Source organism: Corythoichthys intestinalis, chromosome 22 (assembly GCF_030265065.1).
Source record: "Corythoichthys intestinalis isolate RoL2023-P3 chromosome 22, ASM3026506v1, whole genome shotgun sequence".
Lineage (NCBI taxonomy): Eukaryota > Metazoa > Chordata > Actinopteri > Syngnathiformes > Syngnathidae > Corythoichthys > Corythoichthys intestinalis.
In genome coordinates, this window is record NC_080416.1 from 20118333 (window position 1) to 20135195 (window position 16863).

Sequence of the window (16863 nt, forward strand, 5' to 3'; positions counted from 1 at the left end):
CAAAAATGGAAATTTCCTAAACAAAAATGCAACGATTACCAGTTTTAAATCGAAACAAGACATTTTGTTAGCTTTCGAGCCGGACATACTGTATTCGGCGGAAAGCACCGACAAGGCTGAAAAAGCAGTTTCTGCTCTTGCACCCCTCTTTAAAATAAACTGCTGTATTTTAAGCCAATATAACTGTTGTGTGTGGCAAAACAAAATGTCTATATGCTGCCATAGAAGTTTCATGGCGCATTAATCCCCCAAACTATTGTTAATTTGTGCATTTTACCCTGGATACCCCCGTTTACAGACACGGCGCAACTGCGTTTGTTTCAACCCAGCCATAAAACGAAGGTAAGTAATTATATTTATTATTCGAAATGTCTATCATTTTTAGCTTAGAATCATCAATTGATGTCTAATATTTACTTTAAAAAAAAAAAAAAAAAAAACTTTATAAAATTATAAACGTGCAGATTTTAAACTTTTAAACTAGGACTGTCAAAATTATCGCGTTAACGGGCGGTAATTAATTTTTTAAATTAATCACATTAAAATATTTTACGCAATTAATGCACATGCCCCGCTCAAACAGATTAAAATGACAGTACAGTGTAATCTCCACTTGTTACTTATGTTTTTTGGATGCGACCCATAAGCATTGTGTAATTATTGACATCAACAATGGCGGGCTACTACTTTATTTTTTGATTGAAAATTTTACAAATTTTATTCAAACGATTACATTAAGAGGGGTTTTAATATAAAATTTCTATAACTTGTACTAACATTTATCTTTTGAGAGCTACATGTCTTTCTATCCATGGATCGCTTTAACAGAATGTTAATAATGTTAATGCCATCTTGTTGATTTATTGTTATAATAAACAAATACAGTACTTAGGGACCATATGTTGAATGTATAGATCCGTCTTTTGTCTTATCTTTCCATTCCAACAATAATTTACAGAAAAATATGGCATATTTTATCGATGGTTTGACTTGCGATTAATTACGATTAATTAATTTTTAAGCTGTAATTAACTCGATTAAAAATTTTAATCGTTTGACAGCCCTCTTCTAAACAAATTATGTCACTATAAAAAAATAGTGTCTGTAAGTAGGTCACGGATATCTACATCATAACTATCACTTTTTTTTTTTTTTACTGTCGCATTTCCCCTGATATTTTAATGATAATTCTTTGTTTGGATTGATTATTTATTAAAAAAAACATTTAAAAGGATAAATACTTGAAAAAGAAAATCTCGACCACTCCTTAATGTCTGTGATTTACGCATTGCAACCCTTGTTATTTTACCGTGTTGCACCCATAAAATCCCCCAAAAGTCCGGCTGTGGCCATTCACAGCTGTGTATTTAGACTCGATGATACACGCCACACGGAGTTTTTGGTTTGAAACAAGGTAAGTACTGTACGTGATAATATCGTATTAAAATCATGGTGTCTTCAATTATGCTCGATCATTTTAGGGTTTAAGAGTTGAAAAAATTTTTTTAAATGCCGTCCTGTTCAAATTTTTTCTTCAAACTTTTTCAAAACTGTTTTTCATTGCATAGCCTCAGTCATACTTCAGATTATAAATACGGCCAAGTTGGGGGTCTCAGAGCGGAACTTCAAGTCACCTGAGTGTTTTCTGACATATCATTACGTGATAAACATGAGAAGTACTTACACCCACGAATTATAAAAGCCTACAAATGCCTTGAGGGGAAGAAATATTTCGTAACAGGATTCGTCAAGGAGCTTTTTATTGGCAAAAATACCTCCGATGTTTACATCTCCTCCTTCTCTCCTGCGATGAATACTGTAAATAGACAAGTTTCCGAGGTACTTCCGCTTTACTTCCTTATATCTGCAAGCATCTTCCGTTTTAGATTTTTTCCATTCAACACAGTGGAGCTGGAGTAACATTACTCATCAAAATCCCTTAAAAAAGACAATTTGGAAATACTGCATCCATCTGCCATCATCACAACAGGGGAGGACAATATGTTCATGAAGGCAGATGTGGTACTAAGCTCGTGCCACCACAAAAAACGGGTGTTTTTGTAGCCATGTTGCAGCTGTGTTTTGGAAGGTATCCCTTCCATTTGCCTGTGTACAACAATACTAAAGCTTAAAATCTTGCGCATGAAACGACTTGTTGCTTTTGATATTGTTATTCCGATGATAATTGTAATTATGATGGTTTTTAATATTAATTATTACAACTACTGTATCTGCTGCTAGCCTGTTGCTAATCAGTACGTGTAGATAGGTGCGACTTATACTCCAGCGCACCTTTTTTGTGTGAAATTATTAACACATTATTATATAATTTCACGTTATTTTGGTGTTTTGGAGTGACACTGATGGTTTGATAAACTTGTTAGTATGTTCTTTATGTTATAGTTATCTGAATAACTTTTAATAGCTATGTTACGTTAATATACCAGCCACGTTCGCATTTCGTTGTTCATGCATCATGTAATATTATCATTAGAGATGTGCCGCACGTCATTTTCAAAGTATCGGAATCGGCAAAAAAATATCGGCCATGCCTTTTTTTAATATATATATATTTTTTAATTAAATCGTTTTCTAATTGTATTTAACGTTACAGACATAATATGTTACACTCATCCAGAGTCTTAAGTTTAGGCTTAAGGTAGGGTTATCAAATTTATCCCGATAACGGCGGTAATTAATTTTTTTTTTTAAATGTATCACGTCAAAATATTTAACGCAATTAATGCATGCGCTGCACGAGCCACTCACGCATTGTCGCGCTCAATCTGTAATGACGCCATTTTACCTATATAGAGAGATAAAAGGCAGCGTAAAATGAGTAGATGAATTATGGCAGCCTTGGAGCCTTTTTTTAATAGGCTAAAGCCTTACAATCTCTCTTCCCACGATTAGAAATATCATGGGAAGCAATGTGGGGAAGCAAGGTAGCAATTGATCTTTTTCTTAACACCTTATGTTATTTCCCAACGCAGAGAACATATATCAATTGGTAGAGCTACGCACCGTCATGGTTCCACTTCCCATCATGCATTTGGGCAGGGCTACAGTATCATTTACTGAAAGCTCAACAAATACACTAGATGGCAATATTTAGTCACAATATACAAAGTCACAACCCTTTCTATCCGTGGATCCCTCTCACAGAATGTTAATAATGTAAATGCCATCTTGAGGATTTATTGTCATAATAAACAAATACAGTACTTATGTACTGTATGCTGAATGTATATATTCGTCCGAGTTTTATTCATTTTTTTCTTAATGCATTGCCAAAATGTTTATGATCGGGTAAAATTATCGGGAATGACTGGAATTGAATCGGGAGCAAAAAAAAGCAATCGGATCGGGAAATATCGGGATCGGCAGATACTCAAACTAAAACGATCGGGATCGGATCAGGAGCAAAAAACATGATCGGAACAACCCTAATTATCATACTGTACATTTATTCAGCATGTTGTACTCTATTGTATTTTCATTTTAAATTGCCATTCAGGATGACATATCTGTTCTATGTGTTGGATTTTATCAAGTAAATTTCCCTCAAAAATGCGACTCATACTCAGGTGCGACCTATGTTTTTTTCACTCTTCGTTCGGCATTTCATGGCTGGTGGGACTTATACTCAGGTGCGACTTATAGTCCGAAAACTACGGTATGTCAACGCATAAAAGCAAGTGTTACAAATATTTTGTTCATTTGTTTACAGGTGGAAAACGTTGTTAGGCGAGGGAAGATAAGTTGATGTGCCTCACTTACTGTACGTTTATGGACATATATAGAGATGACTTGCGTTCTCCCCGTGGGCGGACGAGAGGCCGGGGCTTGAGACGGTGGCTCGCCTCGCGGCGAGCTTTTTAACTGCAGCAACTTTAAGATACGCTATTGGAGCTAGAATTACCGAGAACAGTAGGATAAAGTCTGGATGCCGCCGAGGCGCTGCGTAATATCGGGTCAAAGTTTGGCGAGGCTCTCAAGCCGCTCCGGAGCTCTGCTGACTGATATCACATTCTCGTATGCTATTTTTTCTGATAATTTTATAAATTGTGATTTATTAACCTGTTTTACACATGCACCAATCGTTTTAAATAAAACAAGAAATTGAATCATGTTGTCCAAATGTTTTATTGTGATCAATGTCTGCAATAAAAAAGAATGACATAGTATTTTTGTTTTTACGTACATACCTTGTAACAGCAAATCCGTGTCAGCCCTTCTGCATTCGGCAAATGTAATATAATTTGTAATTTCACCTCATTTTGGTCACTCAAGTGGCCGGCGTATCTATCTATACCTCACGTCAACACAGGCTGGCAGGTTGTTATAAATTTGTCCACGAATGAGCAATAAAGTGATAAGAACAATAATACAATCTCATCTACGTCTCATCTACGTCGTGCTGAATGGTTCCGTGGGCTGCTCTGGCTTGATTTTGCAGTTTTAACTTCATCAACACACTGCTAACTTCAACCGCAGCTCATGAGTTTTTTTCTAAACCGGAAGTTCGAGGCAGACACTGTCCAAGATTGTGCAGCCCATATTTCGCTCAGGAAACTTGTCTATGCAATCAAGAAATAAAAACAGGATAAATGCACATAAGTTGGTGAATTATATTGATACACTCGAGCCCACGCATTGCTTTACATTAAAGCCTTTCTTAGATTTTATTTCTCTTTGCATGCGGAAATGCGAGGCTATCTCTCTTGAAGCATCTTCTTCAGCTTTTTGGCGGTTGTGCGGTGATGTAATGTGAAAAACCTCCTATTTCAGGGGTCTCCAAACTACGGCCCGCAGGCCGGATACGGCCCGCCTCCACATTTGGTCAGGCCCCCTGAACAATACCAGAGAGCATTTTGACCTTTTTTTTTTTTTTTTTTCTCCATTAGTGTTATTTATTTCCTGGCTTTTTTCTGTGAAGAACCCAGAGAGGGTTATTTGGTTATTATCTATTTAATTAATAGTGTTATTATTATTATTTATTATTATATTATATTATATCATTATTTTTATTTTATTTATTTTTGTTCCGTGAAGAATCCAGAAAGGGTTATGTGATTTTGGCTTTCTGAAAAACAATAAATATTTACATTTAGTCACTCCTGCAATCGTCACACTTTTTCTGTTACAAACTGACCCCGACCCCTAATCAGAGAAGGGAAAAGTTATGTGGCCCTGACAGGAAAAAGTTCGGGGACCCCCGTCCTATTTGATTAATTTTGATATTATAAAGGTACACTTTTAAAGCAATTGGACTTTTGTTTTTTCCAGGTTAAAGAATTTTATATTCACCACAATATGGTCCATGAGAAATTCCTTTATGTTTTGGCCTTACATTATTTCCCATTTGATAAGAATGAACTCACTCTACATCTTAGCCACTGTATCATTTGAACCAATATACTGCGCTGGTGGTTTACGCTAAAGATAGAATTACAAGGATATTTGGAAGAAAACCATGAGAAAACATTGAAAATTAATAGCAAAACTTGATGAAAACAAGCTGATTTTGTGAAAAGTTCAATGTTTCCTGTCATTTTTGCACCACTTCCTTTGTTGAGATCGTCATTTGCGAAGTGTGAGTTAGTGGTTAACTAATGTTTGATACCATCGTTTTTTTATCTCTACTCACTGCCACTCAGTCATCAGCAACATTCTTTAGGACTGCTACAAGTTTTCTTTTTTTTCTTCTTCATAATCTTATTCTCTCCATCTAAGGTCTTGGTTATATCATACTGATCACCCAACCCCCGATCCCATATTCTATATGCATTCCAACCCTCAGTCCAACTCTATGAACTCTGTCACAGCTGATGCCCTCCTTGCTTTGTGTGCGTGTCTATGTGTGTATGCATTATGTGTGACCCATGTGTGACGGATCGCTCTCTGTGCCTTACACCCCCGACGCTCAGTGGTCGTCCCATGACAATGCTTCCCTTATATGCTCATAACACACAGACACATGTGCAAACGCGCACGCAAGCACAGCGAGGAGGACGGCCACCCTCGTCACAGAGTCCAACATAGTCGTCATCGTTGCAACGAAGTGCTTGTTTTTTCAAGGAAGAAGAAGAAAGAAGCGCTTGATGTTTGTCCATCTGCAAAACTTAAGCATGATGTTACCTCAGGCAGGCTGAAGAAGCCCATTCACAGGAGAAGACGTTTCGAGGAGACGGGAGCGCCTGCGTGCCAGGCATTCCACAGCACACAGTGGACACATTATTATGACATTTACAAGGCCAAGTAGACAGATACAGCGTGAAGTGTGTGAGAAAAGGTCGTCGCCTCGGTGTGACTGCAATCCAAGAAGGACAATAGAACATAAAGGAGACCCTGGTGTTCTGTAATATGATAGAATTTGTGCACATATCCATCTTGGGTGACAAACCTCTGGGATAACGTAAGAAAAGTGCACAAATCTGGCGAGGCCTGATTACAAAACGCTAATAGGTGTTCTTCCTCAAGATATGGTTCCTTGTGTTGTCATGGCTACACCATTTGGTCAAGGTTGTGGGGGCAGCTGTGGATTTAGTTAGTCTTGACTCACAGTAACACTTATGAAACATGCAAAATGGGTGAGGAGGATGAATCATTGATCCATCAATTCAAACATATTCAATTCTTTGGCTGCATGACCCTTAATGTAAGGACCAGATTTTGGTTCTAAATACCGATATAGAGTGGTATGAAAAAGTATCTGAATATTCTGCATAAAATCACCATCAAATAGGATCAGATCTCTGTCACAATCACACAGATGAAAAAAAGTGCCTAAACATTTATAGGTTTTCATATTTTAATGAGGATAGTAAGAAAACAATGACAGAAGGAGGAAAAATAAACAAGTGGACCATCACATTTGAGGATTTGTGGCCCTCATTTTGGCAACAATAACTTCATCCAGACACTTCCTGTAGCTGCAGATCTGTTTCGCACATCGATCAGGACTGATCTTGTCCCATTCTTCTCTACAAAACTGCTGTAGTTCAGTCAGATGTCTGACATGAATTGCTGTTTTTAGGTCATGCCACAGCATCTCAATGGGGTTAAACTCTGGATTTTGACTTGGCCACTCCAGAGCGTGTATTTTGTTCTTCTGAAACCCTTCCAAAGTTTATTTACTTCTGTGTTTTAGATCATTGTCTTGTTGCAGCATCCATCCTCTTTTTAGCTTGAACTGTCCGACAGACGGCCTCAGGCTTTCCTGCAAAACATCCTGATAAACTTTGGAATTAATTCTTCTATTAATGTCTGCAAGTTGTCCAGGACCTGAGTTAGCAAAACAGCCCCAAATCATGATGCTCCTTCCACCATGCGTCACGGTGAGATGTTGATGTTGGTGAGCTGTTCCATTTTTCCTCCACACATGACATTGTGTGTTATTTCCAAACAATTCAACTTTGGTTTCATCAGTGCACAAAATATTTTGCCAAAACTTCTGTGTCCAAGTGCCTATTTGCGAACATTGAACGAGCAACAATGTTTTTTTTAGACAGCAGTGGCTTCCTCACTGAGTCCTCCCATGAACACCATTCATGGCCATAGTTCTACATACAGTTGATGTTTGCACAGAAATATTGGACTGTGCCAGTGATCTTTGTATCTTTAGCAGACACTGTAGGGTTGTTTCTTACCTCTCCGAGTATTCTGCGCTGAACTCTTGCCATCATCTTTGGTGGACGGCCACTCCTCTGGAGAGAAGCAACAGTACCAAACTATCTCCTTTTGGAGACTTCACTGACTGTCGATTGATGGACATTGTTGAACAACACTTTTAGAGATGTTTTTGTATCCTTTCCCAGCTTTATACAAATCAACAGTCCTTGATTGCAGGTCTTCAGACAGCTCTTTTGACCGAGCCATGATGCACATAAAACAATGCTTCTCATCAGGACAATTATGACCAGGTGTGTGTTTTATAGTGGGCAGGGCAGATTTAAACCACTCATCAGTGATTGGGCACACACCTGACTTAAATCGTTAGGTAAAAATTGGTTTCAGTTGCTCTTTAAGTCTCCTTAGGCAGAGGGTTCACTTACTTATTTTCCCCTTTCTGTCATTTTTTGCATGCTATCCTCATTAAAATATGAAAACCTATAAATGTCTGTGTGGTTTTTTTGGAAAAGAAGACAGTGTTTTTTCATCTGTATGATTTTGACAAAGATCAGATCACACTAATGGTGATTTTATGCAGAAATGTGAGAAATTCCAAAAGGTTCAGCTGATTTTTCAAACCACTGCATAAATATACTGTATATAGGATCTGAGAGCATGCCAAGAAAAACAGTCACAGTTAGTGATGGGAATTGATAGGATTTTTACGATTCCGATTCTAATATCGATATTGCTTAACGATTCGATTCTTTATCGATTCTCTTATCGATTCTAATTTGGGGAAAAAGAAGAACAAACATTTTGATTGCCATCGAGTTTGTTTAATCAGAAGTCACAACCTTACAAACTCACAACGAGGTCAAAAGAGGCCCAAAGCCTCAATATTACCTGTGGCAATAAGTGGCAAATGCACAAGAATGTGTAACATTTTACTGAAACATTTTTCTAATAGAAATAAAAAATATTGGTATATATTGGCATATAGGTCGTTGTTCTGCCGTTGGCAATATGTGTTAAAGCAGGGGTCCCCAAACTTTTTCCTGTGAGGGCCACATAACTTTTAACTGATGAGGGGCCGGGGTCAGTTTGAACAGAACACAGAAAAAGTGTGACGATTGCAGGAGTGCCGAAATGTAAAAAATTTTTGTTTTTCAGAAAGCCGCAATCAAATAACCCTTTCTGGATTCCTTACGGAACAAAAGTAAATAAAAAATAATAATAATATAATTTAATAAGAATAATAAATAATAATAACACTATTAATCAAATAGATAATAACCAAATAACCCTCTCTGAGTTCTTCACAGAAAAAGGCCAGAAAATAAATAACACTATTGAGAGAAAAAAAAAAAAAAAAAAATGCTCTCTGGTATTGTTCAGGGGCCGGACCAAATGTGGGGGCGGGCCGTCGTTTGGGGACCCCTGTTAAAGTGTATTATTTACCAGTATATTGAAATGCATGCCTTTTAGTTTTTATGGCGCTTTCACGCTCAAGTGGGGGCGCCCTTGCGCTTCCTCACGCGAAGGAGACGCGCTCACGTGAAGAAGAGCGCGCTTGCACGCGAAGAAGAAATGCCGCATCCAAGCGAGTGAGCAAGTTAGTGAGAGAGGGGAAACACTGCTACGAGCCTACGTTCTTTTTTAATGTTTGTAAAATATCTATAGAGGCAACGCCTGTATGTATCATCTTTTGGGTTGTTGTTGTGTGTTTCCACTCGCGATCGGACACTTAATTCCAGTTGTGTAGTGGTTTGAACGATGTGCTAATGCTAGCGAACGCATGCTAACCGTTTTGTTATCACTGTATTAGCAGCTAATCATCGCTGATTTACGTTGATGCAAACCTGTTTGTTATTGGGGACGAAATTGATTTGTTTCATTTCTATTTTTAGTTTCACTCTTCAAGTGATGATTGAATAAAGTCAGCAAATTATACCAATGTCTTCTGTATCCTCCTTTGGGAGTTAAGCTAGCTGTATAGCCAGGACTAAGCCTTAGCGTCTCGGTGAGGACAGTGCAGTCGTATTCCCTCCCGATGCAGTTATCTCCACCTTGCAAGACTGCATGTCGTTTTGTTGTAATTTTTCCTCGTGAAGTGAAGACACACTTTCGAGCGTTTGAACTTTGAACCTACGTGCTGTCATTGTTATGTTTACGGCTGCAATGCTCGTGCCAAACCATCGTAACCTTTCATTTTCACCCTCTTTCCTGGTGAAGTGTAGCCAAACTTTGGAGCGGGTGGTTCTTGGCGCCATGCTAGTTTGATGCGTCTGGACAACAAGACACGTCACGACGCAATATGCGTCTTTAGGAATCGTTAAAGGGATCGTTCAGGCTTTTTCACTGTGATGTCGAGGCCTCGAAACACAAGGAACCGGTTCCGAATTGGAATCGGATTTCGATTCCCATCCCTAGTCGCAGTGTCTCGTACTGATTTGTGAAGATATAGGGCATTGAATTCTTTTTCATAATTTAAAATCGTGCCTCATGAAGAACTGTGGAGTCTAGTTTGATTAGGGATGAAAGTGGCTTGAATTTCTTGGCGGAACTCCCTGACATAAGGGTCACCGCTGAGCCAGAAGGGGCGGGGGTCAAGCCTCCTAAAACAACTGAAATGCAAAGACAACTGCTTTTGACACACACAAAACTGGTTTTACACATGTATTACGCTACTGCATTACACTTATTGTACACATTAGAAAAGTGATTTTCATTCAAAATTCTATTTTTTCAATGATTTGCAAAATAACAGTTAACAAAAACACCAGCAAACTCAACCTCCGTTTCCTAAATATTCCCTCATTTCCTCACATCAAGATTCAAATTTTTAACTGTAGGAACATAGGATGTACATTCAAATTGAAGATGATGTAAATATTAACTTTAATAATAATAATAATAATAATGATATATGTAACATACATTAAAAAATAAGTTAATGACTTACATTATGCACAGTGAAATATGTTTTCAAGATAATGCAAACAGTAATATTTTTTTTATTATTATAAGGAAATAAATAAGTAGCCTAACATGAATGAACAAAAATAAGTCAAAGGTGCACTTAACATGGAATATGTTCTTAATATCTGAGCAAATAAAATAAAATAAAATAAAATAAAATAAATAAGCCTCTTCGACTATTTCCTTTCTCTTAAAGATCTGATCAACTTTCTGTTGCATTACCCTTTTTTATTGCATTAATTCAACTTTTATTTATTTATTTATTCATTTTGCTCTGTTTTTTTTTCTGTTCCAGAAAACATGTGCATTTGAACCAATCAGAGCTAACTATCCATGCTGATCACATGTCAGTATGTCAGCCAATTGAAAGGACAACTGACTCCAGGATGGTCTGCTGCGCGTGTGCACTGCAAACCAAACTCATCAGACTTGGATACACTGCTGAGGAGAACTTTGTGGAATAAATAATTAATAAAAATTGGTGGAAATGGAAGACACTACACCAACACTTTTCTATGCTTGTTGTTAAAACTTTTGTGTATGCAAATCTGACGTTAGTAGATTGTTTTCTTCTTGGAGATGAGTTGCATGTGTGGCTGGTGTTTTTTTAACATGGGATTTTGATAGTTACCATCATATTTTCGGGATCAGGCACTGTTCCGCCCCGTTCCGGCCCCGAATCCTTTACCGGAACGGTGTTCCGGACCGTTCCGACCCACGTTCACCCCTGGGTTTGATGTGATTTCAATACATCATCCAATTCCAAAGTATCATCAGCAATACTCTTCTCTATGGTGATGCTCAACAACTTCTAAGCATTCTTCTTCACTCATTTTCACTTGCTCTCATGAATTTTGTGTATCATCCTGCTTAGCACTTGTTCTGTTTTGACGATTATGGCTATATCATAAAATCACACCAATATCTAGAAATGATAGGGAGTTCCTTCCTGATTAAAAACTAACGGGCAGAAAGAGGTCATTATTGTATCTAACTCCTCCTCCTATGACACCAGGTTGCATTATTTCAACCAGGGCCCTCATGCATATTGTTTGGTTGCACTACAAGTTCTTGGTTCGTTGTCTGCCTTTCTCATACACCCTTGGAATTTACATGTATTTTAATTACAACTATACATAAAACCTTTTCTCACTTGTTCTCGCTTTTGTCGCACATCTAATGATGTTGCTAGATGAGAGAAATATATTATGTTCTCTGTTTAAGTCATCACTTCGATTATTATATAACATAGGGATATGGTTTTCCATAATTAGTGCCTCATTCACATGTCTTTAAAAAGTTAACAGTTCAAAATGTTTTAACATCTGATAATATCATATTATACAATACAAACATCAATATAAATTGTAATAATAAGCATGTTATATTAAGTTGGGCTTTAGCCCTAAGTGAATTGGGAGATTTGGACAGCTAGCACACATTACAATGTTTCCAAGGCTCGCAAAATCAATTTGACTGATTGGTCACAGCAAAGATCAATTTGTCACATCGAACACTGAGACTCTTTTCTTTCCTTAATTGAGATTTGTCGCTTTAACAGCTGTTGCAAGAAATGTGCATGGGAGAAAACGGTCAGGTGGAATGTGCATGATCATCCCATTGACTTTTTTTTTTCTTGTTTCTGGTATGTTGTTGACTACAGAAAGTGAACAACAAAACTAGTCATGCAGCCATGCAGACTAAATGTGATACATCATTAGTCCAAATGCTGATCTTGTGCTTTATTCCCACAAATTCTGGAAACATTGAACAAAAGAATAGATTCTAGTCTTCATTCACCATTGTGTGATAGAGGTATGGGCATTTAGCTGTTCGTATGCATCGCAAACAACATAAATCCCAATAAACATGTCATTCCTTGTAAGTACATGATGCATCTGACTTTCAACCATGTGTCATATCTCATTTAGCTATGAAATAATCAAGCAAGCGGTCAAACATTCATTCTTCATTGCTCTTGTTTTAACGTTGAGTAGACAAAATGAATAAAATGACATTTTCTGGATGATCCACACTCAACAGTCAGAAGGCAAATGTTTTATACATCAAGTATCATTGGACAATCCATTTGGATCTAATTCAACAGCTATGAATGGTGACAAACTAAGAAAAAGAAAAAAAAGCTTCTATGTCATGACCGGTGTGTTAAAATCACACTTTGCATAATAAACGTAATTTTTTGTAATGGGGAAACTGAAAGCAGCATTCAACAAAGAAACATTGTCTTCTCCTATTAGCAATAGTCATTATGAAACTAGGGTATGTTTGCCTGTGTATTTGCATAATTAATACATTAAAAAAAGTCCTGAGTGACTCATCGAACTCATTGCTGTTAGCCCTTTAAAGGTTACATGTTTCACCCTAAAGGTCAAAACATGCTAGGTTTGTGTACAGGATTTGACACACTTCTGTTTAGTGTTGTGAAGTAATCCAGTACAAAACGCTTTATTTCTGTTTAAATAGTTACATTTTATTTACATTTTTAAGCTATACTTTATTTTCCTACTTAGGCAAAGACATTGAATCAGTCCTACTTTCATGAGTCCTTGAAAAAAAATAGCTGTACTTCCGCAGTGTACGTACTTTTGTCACCACCGCTTCTAGTACCTATTAAATATATCTAGAATACATAAAAACATTCGATTTATTGGTCAGAATGATATGATTTTGCATACTCTTGATGTTTGCTTGCATTCTAGACTGAAAGTCAGAAATTAATGAATGTCTATAATCGTGTTGATTTATCTATTTATTAACATTTAATTGTTATGTTTAAAATTAAAGAAAGAACTGATTAAATTCAATGCTGGGGTCTTCGGCCAGACAGCGAGCAATGATTGGCTAAATTCTTCTGGACTTTCCCCCAGACGAGTCGCTGATTGGTTTAGTAATCCATGAACCCGCCCACCGGGTGTCGCCCCAAACCTGTTGTATGTTGAAGCGTTGCGTTCAAGCGCTGATGAGTTTAGAGGCTCTCTCTCCCCCGGAGTGACTAGAACGTACAAGACAGTCTTGGCCGAATCGTTAGAAAATAATAATCACATTTTGAAAGAATTTCACATTTCTTCACTTCACCGCTGGATACGCGACTCGACCTGGGGTTGGATTAACTTCGGGACAGTCTTTTTTAGTTTTTCTTTTTCATTTGCTTTGGAAAGAGGCAGACAAAGAAGACAATGGGATCTCAGTCATCCAAGGGAGAGGTGGCCGTGGAGGCGAACGCCGCTGCCGCTGATGCTGCGGCTGTCAAAACTAACGGACAGGTAGTTGAAAAGTATTCATTTTTGTTCGAAATGAGAAGTTGCTTCAAAGTTTTCAACAATATGAATGCGTTGACTTTCATTGATTCCGTTCGAACGCGAGGACATTTTTCCCCCGAGGGGGAGTCAGGTGTGGCTTCAGCATCCTCGTTCAGCTAAACAAAAAAGACTTGATTTGCTTGTATCGAAATAGAGGAAAATAAAAGTGCATTTAGGGACGTTTCATCTAAAATCTGCACAAGAGCAAGAGGGGGAGGGGTCGTCTTGAACCCACGTAGGCAGTCTACTCCCTTTCCTTCTTTCTTTCTTTTTTTTTTTTTTAAGTAAGCCTGCTATCTCCATTGAATCAATTGCACCTTTTAAATTTTGCAATTAATTCATTGTTCGTTTTGGGGACTTAGCCATTCATTTGAATTAAATTTGTCGCTGTGGCACTGGTGTAAACTACAGTTAAAAGTGATATTCATTTGGTGTTTTTTTTTTTTTTTGGGAGAATATAGTCAACAATAAGTGAAGGCTTGTCTGTCCAGTCGCGTCTTTGTTGGTGGGGCTGTCTGGTACCCCAAGCTGTCTGTGTGGTTCTACCGCCGCCTATCGACTCACCAGGGAGCTGCAAGGCGTCGCCTCATCCAGACGACGCTAATTGAAGAGCACGACGATGCTTTGCCAAATAATGAGATATTTTGATGTTTAAAAAATGATAATGGGTCAATAATGATTTATTTTTTCAAAACAAGGAAGTTTTCTGGGGCTTTTGAATGAATGTATTTTTTTTCTTTAATAAAGATGATTAATTAATATTCTTTTGCAGGAGAATGGGCATGTGAAGACCAATGGGGATGTCTCTACTAAGCCCGACGGGGATGCCGCCGCCACCAACGGCTCGGCCGAGGCAGCCAAGGAGCCTGAAGCAAGTGCGGAGGGCGACGCAATCGAGCCTGCGCCCGCCGCAGACGGCGAAGCAGCCAAACCCGAAGGAGAGGCTGCCGCTGCCTCCGCCGAGGCTGCGACTAAGGAGACACCCAAGAAGAAGAAGAAGAAGTTCTCCCTAAAGAAGTCCTTCAACTTCAAGTTGAACCTTAAGAAGAGCAAGAAGAGCGAAGCGGCCAAGGAGGAGCCAGCAGCTGCCACTGCCACCGCAGCCTCCTCCCCTGAGGAGAAACCCGCTGAAAATGGAGCCACCGCAGAGGAGAAGAAGGAGGAGGTGAAGGAGGAGGCCCAGGCTGAAGCCCCGAAAGCTGAGGAGGGGGCAGCCAAAGAGGACGCCCCCAAGGAGGAGGCCAAGGAGGCAGCTGCTCCAGCCCCTGAGGCTTCGAAACCCACAGAGGAGAGCAGCTCGACCCCCGCCCCCTCTGAAAAGAAGGAGTGATTGTATGTGCAACTCACGATGAACTGGCTGAACTGTTTTTCAAAGAAAGTGAGAGAGAGAATTTAAGAGTATATATATATATTTATATATATATGTGTATATGTATACATATGTATATGGATATATGTATATGTAAATATATACACATGTATGTGAGAGACTCCTTTGACGTGCCACTTTTCGTCAAGACGACAGACGAGATTCACTAGGTCACTTCCTGCTCAACATCTGGACCTTGACTGACTTTTTGGGCTTTCGGCGCGGCGGCGAGAAGACACCACCAAGCGGACGAAAGATTGATGGAGGATGCATCTTTTCCCCACCTTGATAAAAATGGCGGATGAAGATGACTCCTTTGTGAAATAAAGAAGCTAGAAAAGGAAAAAACTAGGACAACACCACTTGAAATGACTGTTAAATAGCTACAAAAAAAAAGAAAGAAAAAAAGAAAACGAGATAAATCTGAAGAGACTCGCCAACTTTTTACATTCCTATATTTTAACCCAAATTTGAAGTATTTTGTGGTGTATTATAGAGAACCATCTTAAAAAAACTATGTCTTGTTTGTTAAAAAAAGAAAAAAATTTAGACAAGTTTTGATTTTTACCTTACTATAAAAGAAGAACACTTCAGCTTGCTATGTTCACTGTTGCGGTTTGATATGAAGCAGAGCTGTTTATCTGTCGTGTGTGAGCCTGAATCTGCTTTGTCTTTGTAAATACAATTGGATTGATTTCTGTTCTTTATTTTGCTAATGTTGACAGATGTTACTGGTTTTATTGTAAAGTTGATAATGGTAAATAAATGTTGGTCACCTGCCTGTGGATGTGACTTTTATGATTTTTTGCACTTTCCACTACAGACAAGACGTGCTTACAAAGAACAGTGGCATACCGGATAATTAGTATCTTAATATTTTCCCATTAGAGAAATTAAAAGAAACATGCTTGAGATGAGAAATTAGAATGATAAAAAGAAAAAATAAATTCCATAATGTGACCTATTAACTGTATGGCTCAATTGGGCAAAAAACAACACCTAAGACAATAATGTGGTAGCACAAGCGTGCACACTCAGAATGAACCAATTTTGTTCAAAATCATGTTGAAATGGGAGTCCGTATATACCTGCCGCCCATTATCTAAATATAGGGTGCAAGTTATTTTCTACCTCATTATATACAAGTTGTTATACTGCAGAGACTGATACTGTATTTAATGTTCAAACTGATTAACATAAAGTGTTTTTTCCCCCCAAATATTCTCATACTTGTTTGAAAAAATGTAAGGGGTCACGTGGGAAAGTTGAGAAGTGGAACAAGAGGTTAATTACTTAAATAGTAGATAAAAAGAAGGCTGTAATCTATTTTTTAGCTGAAAAATTAATCAAAACATTAGACAAAGTGGCTATTATGACATAGTCAATGATTTTTAAGGGACTGACTAATTCATTGACTTTAACCATTGTTCGGATTAATGGCACAAATTTGCTCTTTTGATAGCGAAATGAATTGAATATATCAGCAAGCCTAAACTGTTAATAGACACAGTAGCAGGCTAGTCAATATGCTTGCCATCTGGAAGTATCATAGTACTTATTTACCAGCGTTGTGAAAAT

At 38.1% G+C, this 16863-nt stretch overlaps 1 protein-coding gene across 1 annotated transcript; it reads left to right on the forward strand.

Moving 5' to 3' along the window:
* Nucleotides 1-13563: 13563 nt before the first annotated feature.
* Nucleotides 13564-16070, forward strand: marcksl1b (MARCKS-like 1b). Its single transcript, XM_057828581.1, has 2 exons — nt 13564-13880; nt 14689-16070. The coding sequence occupies exons 1-2, from the start codon at nt 13794-13796 to the stop codon at nt 15244-15246; spliced, it is 645 nt and encodes a 214-aa protein (XP_057684564.1). The 5' UTR covers nt 13564-13793; the 3' UTR covers nt 15247-16070.
* Nucleotides 16071-16863: the final 793 nt, after the last annotated feature.